The sequence below is a fragment of the Hyperolius riggenbachi genome, chromosome 11 (assembly GCF_040937935.1).
Source record: "Hyperolius riggenbachi isolate aHypRig1 chromosome 11, aHypRig1.pri, whole genome shotgun sequence".
NCBI classification, from domain to species: domain Eukaryota; kingdom Metazoa; phylum Chordata; class Amphibia; order Anura; family Hyperoliidae; genus Hyperolius; species Hyperolius riggenbachi.
In genome coordinates, this window is record NC_090656.1 from 211,949,332 (window position 1) to 211,965,293 (window position 15,962).

General features: G+C 45.4%; 1 protein-coding gene across 4 annotated transcripts in view; it reads left to right on the forward strand.

The window, feature by feature from the left end:
- The window catches only part of USP47 (ubiquitin specific peptidase 47), a 154,073-nt gene that overhangs the window by 79,731 nt on the left and 58,380 nt on the right, over positions 1 to 15,962 (forward strand). For all 4 annotated transcript variants that reach the window (XM_068260690.1, XM_068260692.1, XM_068260689.1 and 1 more), the window contains 4 exons: positions 6,345 to 6,458; positions 11,123 to 11,276; positions 13,118 to 13,214; positions 15,403 to 15,548. In XM_068260690.1, coding sequence (XP_068116791.1) covers positions 6,345 to 6,458; positions 11,123 to 11,276; positions 13,118 to 13,214; positions 15,403 to 15,548 — 511 coding nt within the window. The remainder of the gene's footprint in view (positions 1 to 6,344; positions 6,459 to 11,122; positions 11,277 to 13,117; positions 13,215 to 15,402; positions 15,549 to 15,962) is intronic.

The window sequence follows — 15,962 nt, forward strand, 5'->3', positions numbered from 1 at the left end:
ATCTGGTTTTCTTGTATTCCTGTATTGTCTTATTGCTGTTTGTCACCCCTAAATATTGTCTGTAACCTAAATGAATGTCCAGCGCTGCATAATATGTTGGCGCTTTATAAATACAACAAATAAATAAATAAATAAATATGGCAGCCTCCATATCGCTCTCAATTCAGTTGTCCTTTAAAGGGATCCTGAGGTGAGAGGGATATGGAGGCTGCCATATTTATTTCCTTTTAAGCTATACCAGTTGCCTGGCTGCCCTGCTGATCCTCTAGCCTTAATAAGTTTAGCCATAGACCCTGAACAAGCATGCAGATCATTTAATTCAGGCTGGATTAACTGCATGCTTGTTTCAGGTGTGTGATTCAGACACCACTGATGCCATACTAGGCAACTGGTATTGTTTTAAAAGTAAAAAAAAAAGTCAGTCTCCACATCCCTCTGAGCTCAGGTTCCTTTTAAAGTGGACCTGACCCCAGGCACAGAACAGAAGGAAAACAGAGAACTGCACCCTGTGTGTATTTAGTGAGTTCAGCCTGTCTAATTCCTCCTCATCTGTGTTAAATCACACGTTGTAATTTGATCTCTCCCCTGTCACCTAACTGCCACGGCAGATAAGCTTATTTGAAAGCACAGATGTTGACAAAATGTCTGCTTCCATGAAAGCAGGAAGTAGACACACTGCAGATTTATTGCAGGGTTTGGATCAGCTGTAACAAATGTTTTTTTTTTTTTAAAGGTGCAAAAAATGTTTTTGCTTATCTTTTAGAGCACAGAGGACGTGGAGTTCAGGTCTGCTTTAAGGCCTCTTTCCCAGTGGGACGTTGCGTTTGATGCGACGTTAAAGTCGCACAACGTGCCCCTAACGCAACGCACGTAGGTTATGAAATTGGACGTTATTTTGCACTGCGTTGTGTCTCTTGGTGCGGCGTTTTCGCCGTATACTGATAGAAGGAAAACGGCGCATGCGTTACATTAAAAAAGAGAAAAAACATTACTGAGCATGTGCAACACACATAACGCAGCAGATTTATTGCTAAACGCACAGCATGCAGCACTTTCTAAATATTGCTACATGTTACACACAAAGCAACGTGTGCGCTGTGAAGGTTGCACAGACTTTGTAATGCTGTGCGTTAGTCTGCGTTATAATTTTTCTAATGTGCGACTTTAACGTCCCGCTGTGAAAGAGGCCTAAGGGAAAGGGAATTCACTTGATCCTTCGCTAGCCCGTTATTTATGGTGAATATTATCTGAGAAATAGAACGGTGCATTTTCTTGACTCCGGGTGCCCAAAATTCCTCCATCTCCTTGACATAGACTCCACAGCCCTGGGTAAAGGTTTTTTTTTTTAAATGTATTGTTTAATGCTCCATGTCGTCATATACATACATACATACATACATACATACATACATACATACATACATACATACATTCCATTTGCTATTGAGGTGCAGCAACCCAATGGCCTCAATTCACTGAGCTTTATCAAACACTTTATCAAACGTTTGATAATTTACCTCATGGGTAAAATCTAATTTTGAATTCACTAAGGTGTTATAGATCTATTGAATGTTTTACCGATAAAACGTTCAATAAACATATAACACCTTAGTGAATTCAAAATTAATAATAATAATCTGAACATTTGTATAGCGCTTTTCTCCTGTCGGACTCAAAGCGCTCAAGAGCTGCAGCCACTGGGACGTGCTCAGGAGGCTACCCTGCAGTGTTAGGGAGTCTTGCCTTGAACTCCTTACTGAATAGGTACTTGACCTAGCCAGGATTCGAACCCTGGTCTCCCATGTCAAAGGCAGAGGCCTGAACCGGTACACTATCCAGCCACTACAAAATTAGATTTTACCCATGAGGTAAATTATCAAACGTTTGATAAAGCTCAGTGAATTGAGGCCATTGTGATAATAGTTGATGTAGTAACACTACATTGTATGCCCAGGTGTGTTTGTTATAAAGGAGCGTGATAACTAAAAATAGTTTATAACTCCGTTCATTCAGTCCAGCTGTATTCATTACAGGGATTAAGGACAAGCCTTACTTCAGTGTTGCAAAAGGAAATCATCAAGCGCTACTCGTAGGTGCAATAAATCGAGCTGCCAGAGGTAGTTCCAATCCAAAGTGGAGCTGCATAAACTGTATACGTAAACCTCAGCGCTATTCAATCGCCCCAATCCTTCTCCTGCAGCCGGCAGACACCCAGTGCTCAACAAAGATATACAGTGTCCGCCACCATAGGACAAAACAATATGCCAGGCTCAGTAGGATTTTGTTCACAGGGGGTAAAACATTTTTTTATTTCACACAATAGTACAATTATAAACAATTATAAACAACTTACATTGTGGGCCCATGCACACTGGCCCCACTTGCATAGAGATCGCTCATAAGGTTCTTGCACTGAATAAAAATTCTAAGTGCACCTTATTACTTAAAGGGATACTGTAGGGGGGTCTGGGGAAAATAAGTTGAACTTACCCAGGGCTTCTAATGGCCCCCCGCAGACATCCTGTACCCGCGCAGCCGCTCACCGATACTCCGGCCCCGCCTCCTTTTCACTTCTGGAATTTCAGACTTTAAAGTCTGAAAACCACTGCGCCTGCGCAGCTGCATCCTCGCTCCCGCTGATGTCACCAGGAGTGTATTGCACAAGCCCAGTATGGTCTTTTGTCTGCGCAGTACGCTCCTGGTGACATCAGCGGGAGCGAGGACACGGCAATGCAGGCGCAGTGGTTTTCTGACTTTAAAGTCAGAAATCCCAGAAGTGAACCGGAGGCGGGGCCGGAGCATCGGGGAGTGGCTGCGCCAACACAGGATGTCTGCGGGGGACCATTAGAAGCCCCAGGTAACTTCAACTCATTTTCCCCTGACCCCCCTACAGTATCCCTTTAAGGATGATGTGTTTGGAGCTAGCCCGTCTCTCCTTCCCTACCAGGTTTCGGCTCTATGCCGTCATCAGGGGATATCTGATGTTTTGTTTATAATTGTACTATTGTGTGAAATAAAAAATGTTTTACCCCCTGTGAACAAAATCCTACTGAGCCTGGCCTATTGTTTTGTCCTATGGTGGCGGACACTGTATATCTTTGTTGAGCACTGGGTGTCTGCAGGCTGCAGGAGAAGGATTGAAGCCTGCCTTCAGCTTACTTTATTGTAAGCATATGAAATGCATGTGCAAACCTACTGCTCTGGTTTCTGATCTCAGACTGAGATATGTGACTGTCCAGCTTTGCTGCCACCTAGTGGTTTAGTCGAGGTGTGGAGAATGAGTAGCGGGCTCCTACTCTGCAGCAGGATAGGAAGAGGCATGTGACTAATGATAGGTACACATTATGAGAGTTTCTGGCAGACTTACTGTCAGATCGATTATTTCCAACAAGTCCAATCTGATTTCCAATCGATTTCCAACGGTTTTCCCTTCACTTCTATCGGAAAATGATCAGACATGCTGGAAATAAGCTGGCTGTAAATCTGCCATAAAATCTCATAGTGTGTACCCAGCATAAGGCTGCATAGGATTGCATTGCAGTGAGCAGAACCAAGCATCTGAATGCTTTGATATGATCTCCTATCCATTGGGGCTGTCAGGTAAATGATTTATCTGGTACACCTTGATCTTGTACCACATCTAGCTGTAGAATTATTAATATTGATTTATATAGCGCCGGAATCTTCCTTCAAATTGCACAGAAGAATACAAGGTATAACAATACAATAGAAACAATACAAGCGTTAGCAGTACAAGACAGTGGTGGATTACAGCTGATGTAATAAACAAAGCAACTGCAGATTTTTACATAACAGAGGAAGATATATAGACACACATTACACAGCACTGAGAGACATAGGAGAAAGAGAGCCCTGGCAAACTGGCCTTAAGGTGCGTACACACGCACTACAAGAGGCAACGACGGGTCCGGCAGTCCGATCGCGGGCACGCCCCCGTGGTCTCCCCCGGTAGTCCTGGGATCAGTGAATGGGAACATGGTTCCCGATCACCGATCCGTGTCCCCTGCAGAAAAAAACAAAGCGCCCTTACAAGAGGCTTCAGTTTTTCTGCCCGGAAATATTTCCGCATCCCCCTTGTACTTCCGATTAGCGAGAAGCACAAGGAGGGGGTAGTAAAACTACATCTACATATTTTTTACATTACAATTTACACATATAACAGCATTAAAAAATTAACTGTTTATTTCCCACATCAAAATATTACCCCAATAAAATTTTTAATGAAAAAAAAAAATTACAATAAAAAAAAAAAACATAAATAGTTACCTAATGGTCTGAATACTACGAACATTTTTAAAATTATAAGCTTGTAAATAGTGATGGACGCAAAACGGAAACCATGCACCTTTGTTTCCAAATAAAATATTGGCGCCATACATTGTGATGGGGACAAAATTTAAATGGTGTCATAACCGAGACAAACGGGCAAATAAATTACATAGGTTTTAATTATGCTAGCGTAAATTATTTTAAAGCTATAATGGACGAAAACTGGGAACTCATGAATTTTTTCCATTTTCTTTTCTTATTAATCCTGTTAAAATGCATTTATAAAAAAATAATTCTTAGCAAAATGTACCACCCAAAGAAATCCTAATTAGTGGCAGAAAAAACAGATATAGATCAATAAATTGTGATAATTAAAGTTATTAGCGAATGAATGGGAGGTGAAAATTGCTCTGATGCATAAGGTGAAAAATACCAGTGGGCTGAAATGGATAAAAGGAAATATACATGTCAGCCTCCATATCCCTCTCACCTCGAGGTTTCCTAGGACAATAGGTGAAGGGAAGCTGTGTATGGGATGGTAAAGGGGAGGTCAGTGGCTAGAGTGTCCTAAGTAAGAGAGTATGCTTGCCTCAAGAGGTTACGTTTTTAGATTGCGCCTAAAAAAGGGTATAGGTAGCCCATACACTGGTCGATTTGCTATCAGATCAACCAACAGACAGAACCCTCTCTGATCAGAGAGGGATCGTATGGCTGCCTTTACTGCAAACAGATTGTGAATCGATTTCAGCATGAAACCGATCACAATCTGTGGAGCTGCCGCCGCCCTGCATACATTACCTGCTCCGCCGCCGCGAGTCACCGATGTCTTCTCCGCTGGACTCCGAGTCCGGCAGGCTTCACTTCCTGTCCGGGGAAGTTTAAACAGTAGAGGGCGCTCTACTGTTTAAACTTCCTGCCGGGACAGGAAGAAGTGAAGCCAGCCGGACTCGAAGCCCAGCGGGGAGACGGAGCATCGGGGACTCGCGCCGGCGGAGCAGGAAATGTATGCAGGGCGGCGGCAGCTGGTAATGTATTGCCGCTGTATTGTGTCGGGCATTCGAACATCGATATCGACGCACTCTCGACCCGCCCTCGAGCAAAATCTTCCGCACGAACGGCTCGACGGAAATCGATAGTTCTGTCAGCGTTTGCGCAACGATTTCACAGCAGATTCGATCAGTGATCGAATCTGCTGTATATCGGCGAGAAAATCGTTAGGTGTATGGGCCCCTTAAGTGTGGGTGAGTGGTAGATGTGTTGAGGGAGAGTGTTCCAGAGGAGGGGAGAGGATCGAGAAAAGTCTTGTAAGTGGCAGTGAGAAGAGGTGAACAGAGAGGAAGACAGGAGAACACTATTAGTAGGGCAGAGATTGCACGTGGGATGGTATCTGGAGCTAATGTATGATCAACATCACACAAGCTTTTTCTTATAACGTCTTTGTTTGTAGTCTTTCTTATGGTGCCCATACATGGTAAAGTTTTTTTCATCCAATCTTACCATTTCTATGTATTATAAGGAAACTGCCTATAGTATCTATGCAATATATTCACTCTGTTTACTCTTCTACTACATAGAAATGGTAAGATTATACGAAAAAATTGTACCATGTATGGCCACCATTAAGGTGCCCATTAACTGTACAATTTTTTTCACCAAATGCGATCTTTCGATGTTTTATGATCGAATTGTATATGAAATTTGCCATTTATTTCTTTGCTCGATTGCTTTATAGAATAAAATCGATCTAAAAGTTGGAAAATATGATCGCATTTGAAGAAAGAATCGTTCAGTAAATGTGAACATTCGATAATTGCCTTCAGATTACTTTTGATCATTCAAATAGCATTGAAAGATCGCATTTGGTGAAAAATTGGGCACCTTAAAACTGATTAAGTGTAAGCTGAAAGTAGCGTAACATTTTTCTTGGCTACCTACTTTTGCACAAGACCACCTTCCTGGAGACAGGTTCACTTTAAAGCAAAAGTTTTTTGTGTACCTTCGATCTGTTAATTAATGTGGGGTTTCTGTCTTATGGATGTGGTTGTGTTTTTCAGACGGAGCTGGACCCCAGTCCTGACCAGACGTTGGTGCAGGCTGGCTTTGAGGCGGGGAAGAAGAATTTCTTACAGCTGACTGATAAGAATGGGGAACAGCCTCAGCTGACATCAGTAAGATCCCATCCACTGCACTTGTGCCAGAGCCAGACATGCTGACATCATCCGAGCCTTTCTGTTCCTCCCCCGAGATCTCTCACATCATTTCAGAAGGGAGAGGGGATCGTTAGAGAAAGAAATGGATATGGCAGCCTCCCTATCCCTCTCACTATAGGTGTCCTTTAAAGGATACCCAAACTGACATGTGACATGAGATATACATGTGTATGTACAGTGCCTAGCACACAAATAACTATGCTGTGTTCCTTTTTTTCTTTCTCTGCCTGAAAGAGTTAAATATCATGTATGCAAGTGGCTAACTCAGACAGGAAGTGACTACAGTGTGACCCTCACTGATAAGAAATTCCAACTATAAAACAATTTCCTAGCAGAAAATGGCTTCTGAGAGCAAGTAAGAGATAAAAAGGGGAATTTCTTATCAGTGAGGGTCACACTGTAGTCACTTCCTGTCTGAGTCAGGACTGAGTCAGCCACTTACATACCTGATATTTAACTATTTCAGGCAGAGAAAGAAAAAAGGAACACAGCCTAGTTATTTGTGTGTAAGGCACTGTACATACACATGTCTATCTCATCATGTCACTTCGGGTGTCCTTTAACATAGAGCAGAGCCGTAACTGTTAACAGCTGCTTCACTAAAAGCAGGACTCCCATGATCTTTCCAAAACATGGAGAGAAGAGACCTAAAACCTCTCAGATCTGTAATGCTGGGTACACACAGTACGATTCTCCGTGCGATAGAGGGATTCGATGGATAAAATCCGTCATGTCCGATATTGCTCCTGATTTTTTTTCCGTGCTCGATTTCTAATAGCGGTAAATGGAAAAAGATAAGAAAAACAAATGAAGATAAGAGAGTAGAGCGCAGAATCGAGTGCAGAATCGTGCTGAAAAAACGATCGGGTTGCAAAATCGCACGACAAAACGTAACGTGTGTACCCAGCATTAGGTTTTAGACAAGTCCATCTCCTCATGGGGGAGTGGCGGGGTTTTCACTATTTTCTCAAAATCACTAACTGAACAGCACTAGTTTCATCCAACTTCAGAAATAGCTTGCAGGAAAGTAGCGAGGGTGGCAAACCTCCTTTATTCAGATCCCTTCCATAGAGTATAAAGGAAATACTAAGAAACCCCCTCCCCCATGAAGAGATGGACTAATCCAAAACTTGTTAGATCTTTCACATTTTTACTGCCCACTATAAGCAACTACAACATAGGACTAAAGTAATTTATAGTGCATTATTCTGGAACAAATGCGTATTTAGATATATACAGTACATATACATGCGGTTTAATATTTTTTTTATTTATTTATTTATTTTTTTTTGCAGTAAAGGTCCTTTTAAAGGACATCTGAGGTGAAAATAAACTGATGAGAAAAACAATTGTATCTATCCTCCTTCTCCTATAAATGACTTTTTCAGATATCCCACAGTTGTATTTTATATTTAATTCTAGTTTTTAAGTTTTTACTGTTTCATTGTCTCTGCTCCATGACACCTTCATTGAAGCATGCCAGAGCTCAAATCTATAAATCTATTAATTATTGACCCTTTTTATCTCTTTCCTGCTCTCAGAAGCAATTTACCGACAGGAAAGTGTTTTATGGCTGTAATTACTTACCAGTGAGGGTTATGCTATAGTCTGACCCAGTCCAACCCGGACAGAAACTGTCACTTGCACACACGCATACATACACATGTCTCTCTCATCATGTCACATGTCACCTCGGTTGACCTTTAACCACTTCTGTACTACGCTATTTTGTGCTGATCTGTGCTGCGTGGGCTCTCCAGCCCACAGCACAGATCAGGTTGCAGCCAGGCCGATCAGACTTCCCCCCCCCCCCCCCTTTTTTCCCCACTAGGGGGATGTCCTGCTGGGGGGGTCTGATCGCCGCCGGCTGCTTGCGCTTGCGGGGGGGGGCTCTTCAAAGCCCCCCTCCGCAGCGCTTCCTGGCCTCCTCCCCCTTCCCTCCCTCTCCCTCCCCCTGTGAGCGGCGCAGGACGGATTTCTGTCCTGCGCCTGATGGGATAGGCTTTAGCCTATCAGATGCCGGCGATCCCCGGCCAATCAGAGGCCGGGGATCGCCGATCTCCTCTACGGCGCTGCTGCGCTGCAGCGCCGTATACATGTAAACACCGGGGAAGATCTTCCCCGTGTGTTTACATTTACCCTGCGAGCCGCCGATCGGCTCGCAGGGTGTTCACGGAGACACCCTCCGTGAACTGACATGGAACGGCCGCTCGTACGAGCGGCAGTTTCCATGGAATACACTTCAGGATTCAGGGGCGTACATATACGCACCGAGAATCCGGAAGTGTTTGTTTTTTTTTTTATAAATTCTTTATTTGTAGAAAATTATTATTACATATAAACACTTCAAAGCATACATTCTATCTTATATTGCTTATTGCATCTAATAAAAACCCGGCAACAGTGGTGGGCTATTACCCTCCCATCTCCCCCTCCAATCCACTTCCTCCCACAGTACAATATAGCTTAGGGGCTAATCCCGTTGCCTCCTTATTACTTTATATAACTAATTCTACTGCAGACTTTCTTTTTACTTCCTTTCTTTCCCCAAATCTCAATCACACTCATCTACTTTCCTTTCTCACATCCTTTCTACTTAAATCGTCACACATCCACATCCTCCACACTCATCCCATTCCAGGGCGGGGAGAAGGGGGGGGGGGGGGGCAGCAAGCGGGAGCCCCCAGATCCCGATTTCGTATTTCATCTCTGATTAATTTATTTACCGTCTGATAGTCCCTTATGAATGCCCCATCTCATGGTTCTGTTCGTTGTTACTCATTATACTCCTGTAGTCTTCAGTTTCTATAAATTCTTCCTATTTCTTCCACGTCAGTTTAAACTGCTTTTCCTCCTCTCTATTTTCCTGCACCAGCCGTTCCATATTATATATATGGGTTACTTCTTTCAGCCATTCCCCCACTGTTGGAGTGTGGGTTGTCTTCCACCATCTCGCTATCATTATCCTCGCAGCATTTATTAAATGTATCGTTACCGATTTCTTATATTTCTTTCTGCTCAATGAATTAGCATGTAGAAGGAAGAACCCTGGATCTTCTGGCATCTCGCACCCCTCTATCTTCTCAATAAATCCTCTCACTTCCCTCCAGTATGTTTCAATGTCCTCACAGTTCCAGAATATATGCATTAAGGTTCCTCTTTCCCTACCGCATCTCCAGCATCCCGCGTCGGCCCCCACAAACATCCCACTCACATCCCACTCAGTCTACTAGGCGTGTAATACCATCTACTCACCAGTTTCACTCCCCATTCCTGGATCCTAGTAGAAACTGAGCTCCTATGCATATAATACAGGATATTGTTCCATTCCGTTTCTGTAAACTCCCTCTGTATATCCCTCTGCCACTTAATTCTCCAATTACCTGTTAACTCTTGTCCTACATTTAGCAAACCATATATTTTAGAAAGGGAGCCCCTAGTACTTCCCTCTCCTACACACATCTTCTCTAACGGGGTAGGTTCTTTTGAAAATTCCTCCTTTGTACCCTGAGTCCTTAAGAATGATCTAAATTGCAGGAGGCTCCACATTTCCCCTGTCCTATTCTGTATATTTTCGAAAAACTTTACTGGAGGTTCCCACTCACCTTCTCTCACCAACATTCCTGCCCTCAATGGCTGTGTTCCCCTCCAAGCCAGGTAGGCATTTTTTTGGCATCCCTGCATGAATTCTGGATTATCCAGGATCGGGAGGAGTGAAGAGGGCTCATTGGACAGCTGGATTTTCCGCCTATATAAAAATAAGCTTTTTAATGCGTTGTCCAGAAAGCATCCCGCTGGGTGTATAATACTCACCCTCTTTTTCATCCATGGTAACCCTATCAACGGAAGTGGTTAATAATAGACCCTTCCAGCAAAGCGGTGGTTACGGCGCTCCGCACCAATCGCCGTAACTTGGCACCACCATAGCAGTAATGTAATACTACGCAGGGTGTGTAGGGTTAATTTGGGGTTCCAGCGATCGCCAGACCCCGAATTACTTCTCCCTCCGAGTCGCCACTTCTTTCGACTCACCCTGTGTCCAGCTTACTGCCGGTGTAATAATTACACCCTTCCAGACCCTACCTTGACCTATAAAATTAGCCCATCCCCCTAACACTGCTCATCTACCCATCATCAATAATCCTCTTTCATCATCTTCTCTGTTTGCACTGAATTGGCCCCTTTTTGTAGTCACAATCCTCAGTATTGGGCATTTCAACTGTGCAATAAAAAAATAAAAATAGCTTTGTTAGTGAACGCAAGCTGTAACAACCAATGTGCCATGGGAAAAATGAATGTTGCACAGTTTAGCGGACCTATTTTTTCTAGACATATGCCCACCCACTCTAATACAAAGCAGTGCTGTGGCTGCAATTTGTGGTGCAATCCCTGCACAGGAGATTATGGCCATCCATTACATGAGACAGTCTGAGGGGTCTTCCAGCGTGGGGGCAGCCAGGAAGCAGGTGAGTATTCTCTCTTCACTGTGCCTGGAGAGTTGCTGGAAGTCTTTGCTGATGTCAGCATTAGGTCTCTGTTTTAATAAACTGCAATGACTGTCAGTGAGTTTGGCATGTAATAATGGCTCCTCCCCCCTCGGTGCGATGCCTTGTTTTGTATAGGATGAGTCGGGCACTGCAGAGAGCAGCGGTCTGGATGATAGCACACAGGAGAAGTTCATCGGACCTCTCCCCAGAGACGGCTCTGTCGGCTGCACGAGCGACTATGTCAGTCAGAACTACTCCTATTCATCGCTTCTCAGCAAATCCGATACGGGTATGTGCAGCACAGGACAGGCAAGATGTATATTATTATTATTATTATTGCGGCAATATCCTCCATCGCTTTCAGATTGGGAGTGCTTGGTCAAGCCAACTGACAGACCCTGTGTGTGTGTGTGTGTGTGCGTGCGTGCGTGCGTGCGTGTGTGTTTTTGCAGGGCTGGATTTGTACTACTTACCGCCCAAGGCCATTGTCACCAGCTTCAGTATAGGTAGCGAGATGTCTCTTCCCTCCCCCCCCCCCCCCTTTCACTCCAGTATAGGCAGCCAGACGACCCCTCCCCCCCCCCCCTTGCCTCTAGTAAAGGCAGCCAGATGACCCCCCCTTCAGTATAAGTAGCCAAATGACTCCCTTAATCCCTCCTTTTCCCACCCCCCTTTCAGTATAGGTACCCAGCTCACCTTCACACCACAGCAGCCATCATTGTCACTCATTTTTCCGCTCGTCTCCAGTACAGACGCTTCCTCTTCCCCTCGGTCTCCAATGCTGCCCAAGTCTATAGCCGCCGGCCACAATGCAAATGTGCACAGAGAGCTAGGTGGCCGCCGCACAGGCCAGAGGCCACAGGAGTACCGTGGTCAGGCACTTGCCTGATCTCCCTGCATTGCACTATTTGCAAGTTTGCAAATGCTGCATAAATTCAGCCTTCTGCTTTGGTGCCTTTGCTCCTGTGGTGCCCTAGGCCATGGCCTATTTGGCCTTGGCCTAAATCCGGCTGTGTGTGCGTGTGTCCGTGTGCAGTGTTAAGGTTTACTTTTGACACGCTGGTAGTGCAGCCCGGAAGCAGGAAGGAGGGCAGGAGTTGCGCTGGCGGAGAGGTGAGCCTTTAACATTGCACACGGTAGGGGACACTTGTTGGGCGGCCTGGCAGGCAGCAACCAGGACGATTTTCAGTGTGTGGGCAGGTAGTTGATCCCTCTCTAATCAGAGAGAGATCTATCTAATGGTCCATCTGTCCATATATCAAGTGATGTGGGTGGCCAATTTGGGGGGGGGGGGGGGGGGCGGAGTCAGCCGAATAAACCTATCTGTAAGTTTTAGGGATGTGGGAGGAAACCAGAGTGGCTGCATGATACCCACCGAAACACTGGGAGAGCATAGAAACTCCATCCAAATATTGTCCTAGCCCAGATTTGAATCGGGGGCTCGGTTAGAGTGCTAACCACTGTGCCGCCCATATCGGGTCATTCCCTGCCTTCCCTTGGAGGCCTTCAGCTCCCAGCATGCTAATTGGCAAGTGAGACGTTCATGTTAGTAGGTGTTGGGGAGGACATGGGGCGGAGCTAGCTAGAGATGTCATAGCCTCTATTCAGCGCAGGCCTGAGTTTGTGGGGTTCCCTGGCTGTAAAAGAGGGGACTGGAGTAGAACCAGGACAAGTTCATTCCAGATATGTTGAATTTCTCGAATGTATGATTTAAGTGAAGGTTTGCCTTACCTAGATAATTCTTTATGTAGAGGCAAAGCATAAAGCCTCTTAAACAATTGCCTTGGCCATGGTTTACACAGCATGTATTTCACCATCCCAAATCACCTTATTATACAATGAAGTCACACTGGAACTTGCGGCCAAGGCATGTTTGGCTTATGCAGGCGGCCAGCACATCATTGCAGTGGCCCCGCCTCTTGCTGTCACTTTATGGTAGGGGGTGTGGTGTTTGAAGCAAGAACATCCTCCCTTTGTCTGCTTTGTTTTATTTAGGCCTGTATGGATAGGTGTACAGCTGTAGTTCCAATGTTTGCACTGTATTTAATCAGATGCTTAAACCAATTTGCTCATGCCCTGATGGGATTATTCTTGTGATTTTCTGAAGTATTTCTCTCTCTCTCTCTGCAGGTTATGTTGGTTTAGTAAACCAGGCTATGACCTGCTACCTGAACAGCCTGCTGCAGACGCTGTACATGACACCGGAGTTCCGCAACGCACTCTACAAGTTAGTGTTGAGTTGCTGAGCCTCAAAGTATTAGAGGGTCTGAAGACAAAAAAAAAATACTTTTGGCCAGTTATCTTAAGCAATAAGATCATAGCTGATACGCCGCATCCCTGCTGCATAACGAGGTATTTATACCCCCGAAATCCCCGGGGCAAAATTCTGCGATCGCTTTCTGGAAGATGCAGAGCTTTGCGCTGTAGCTCTGCCCCTACTGGAGTCAATCTCCACCGATCTCTGCCTCTTCCTGCCTCTGTCTTTTTTTTCACTGAGGGGCGGGAGAGGCGGAGATTGACTGAACTGGAGGCAGAGCTACAGCGCCAAATCTCTGCCTCCCCGGGCAGCAAAATCTACGATCTGGAAAGTCATGGAATTTTGACCCTGGATTCTGGGAGTATAAATACATTGTTCTGCCGCGGGGATGTGGCGTTTCAGCTATGATCTTATTGCTTAAGATAATTGGGCAGTAAAAAGTATTTATATGGCTTCAGACTATCTTTAACCTCTTGAGGACCACAGTGTTAAACCCCCCTAAAGACCAGGCCCTTTTTCAATAAATTGGCGACTGTAGCTTTAAGGGCTCACTGCAGGGCCGCATATGTCAGCACACAAGTGATTAAAGTGAACCTTAAGTGTCCAAAAAAAATTGAGTTTTACTCACCTGGGGCTTACCTCAGCCCCCTGCAGCTGATCGGTGCCCACGACGAGTCGCTCTGATGCTCCGGGTCCCGCTGGCGGCCACTTCCGGTTTCGCCGTCAGGACCCGTCAGGCTGGGGAACGCGGCTCATACTACGCGTTCCCAGCCAAAATAGCACCCCTATGCGGCCATATGTCCGCATACGGGTGCCTATGCGGACATATGGCCGCATAGGGGTGCTATTTTGGCTGGGAACGCGTAGTATCAGCCGCGTTCCCCAGCCTGACGGGTCCTGACGGCGAAACCGGAAGTGGCCGCCAGCGGGACCCGGAGCATCAGAGCGACTCGTCGTGGGCACCGATCAGCTGCAGGGGGCTGAGGTAAGCCCCAGGTGAGTAAAACTCAATTTTTTTTGGACACTTAAGGTTCACTTTAACGCCTTTTCTCCCCACCAACAGAGCTCTCTGCGGGCCCTTTTCCACTGCACAGCTCAATCGCAAATCGCTAGGGATTTTTAAATCGCTAGGCTTGTTACTTTATTATAGAAATCATGAGAAGTATTTTCCACTATAGTGATTCGATTTGGAAATCGCAATCTTTCTGGAGCGATTTTTAGAGTGATAATGCAATGCAAATGAAAAATTGCAATCGCATGACAGAATTAATGAAAAATCGCTATCGCTGGCGTTTGTGATTGCTAGTGGAAAAGGGCCCTGCTGGTGGGGTCTGATCGCTCCCCCAATGTTTGTTTTTTTTTGTTTTTTTTTTATAAATATTTTTTTGCTTATTTTTGATTATTTTCCCTATTATTATTATTATTTTTTTTTTTTTATTCTGTAATTCATGTCACACGGCTGTCCCCAGTACAGTGCTGCCATGGATAGCAGCGCTATACAAGCGCATTAGACAGCGATTTCGCCCTCTAATAGTCTCCTAGCGCCGATCGCCACTAGGAGGCTGAAGGTGGAGTTCTGCCTGCCAAGCGGAGATACGCGCACATTAGCGCGCGCAATCTCTTGCAATAGAGGCCCCAATGACCTTCTGCCAATCAGTGTTAGGCGGTCCTGGGGCTGCCGCCGCATGCACGCCCATCAGTGTGACGCAGTCGGCAATAGGGTAAGAGTAACTCCAGTGGCATACAGTAGAATGTAGTATACTATTAAGGATACCCAATTGTATGTTAATTATCTTGGTTTCAGCATCAGCAATACTTCCCATATCTATATATTGCTGTATATGGGTATGTAACCCTGCCCTCCCAGTGATGTCACAGCCTAGGCCCTTATACTCTATAATAAAACCCCTGTGTAGCTGGGTCTGTGCTTTTTGCTACTGCGCATGTGCCTCACAGAGACAGGAGGACGGGGCCAGAGAGCCGGGCGGGCATGTGAGCGGGCGGTCAGGCACGCATGCGCAGTAACAGGCGGCGGCAAGAAGACACAGACCTAGAGCCCCGTTTTTAAATGGGCTTTGGTCTGCTAGTACTACCTAAAGGTGTTAAGATTGTACAGTGTACATTGTACGGTTTATGACCAGCTTTCCTGTTTGCACAGATGGGAGTTTGAAGAGTCGGAGGAGGACCCGGTGACCAGCATCCCCTACCAGCTGCAGAGGCTTTTTGTGTTATTACAGACCAGTAAAAAGCGCGCCATCGAGACGACGGACGTGACGCGGAGCTTTGGCTGGGACAGCAGTGAAGGTAGGAGCGAATATTCTGCTTAATACAATACAGAAGCGAGCTGAAAAAAATGATTAGTGAGATACTTGCCTATAAAGAGGGAAGGATTTGGATCCTATAGGGCAGGGGTGTCAAACTCAATCACGAGGGGCCTAAATCGAAATCATGGTCTAAGTCTCAGGCCAAATTGTTAAACATTTATTATCTCAAGCTAAGTGGCATCATTGTAATGACCGTGGGGAACCTGCTCCTCCCCCTTCTGCAGAGTAGCACAGTGGAGTAGTTCAATGTTTTCCTGCTCCAGTGCTGCTTCAGGTCTTCCCTAATCTTCCTGACAGCCACACGCTCTATGCTGCATATCTCTGGCTCTCAAATGCATGTCACGTGATCAGGAGGTGCGGAAGCACAGCACGTGCAGCTGCTGGACAGAACAGA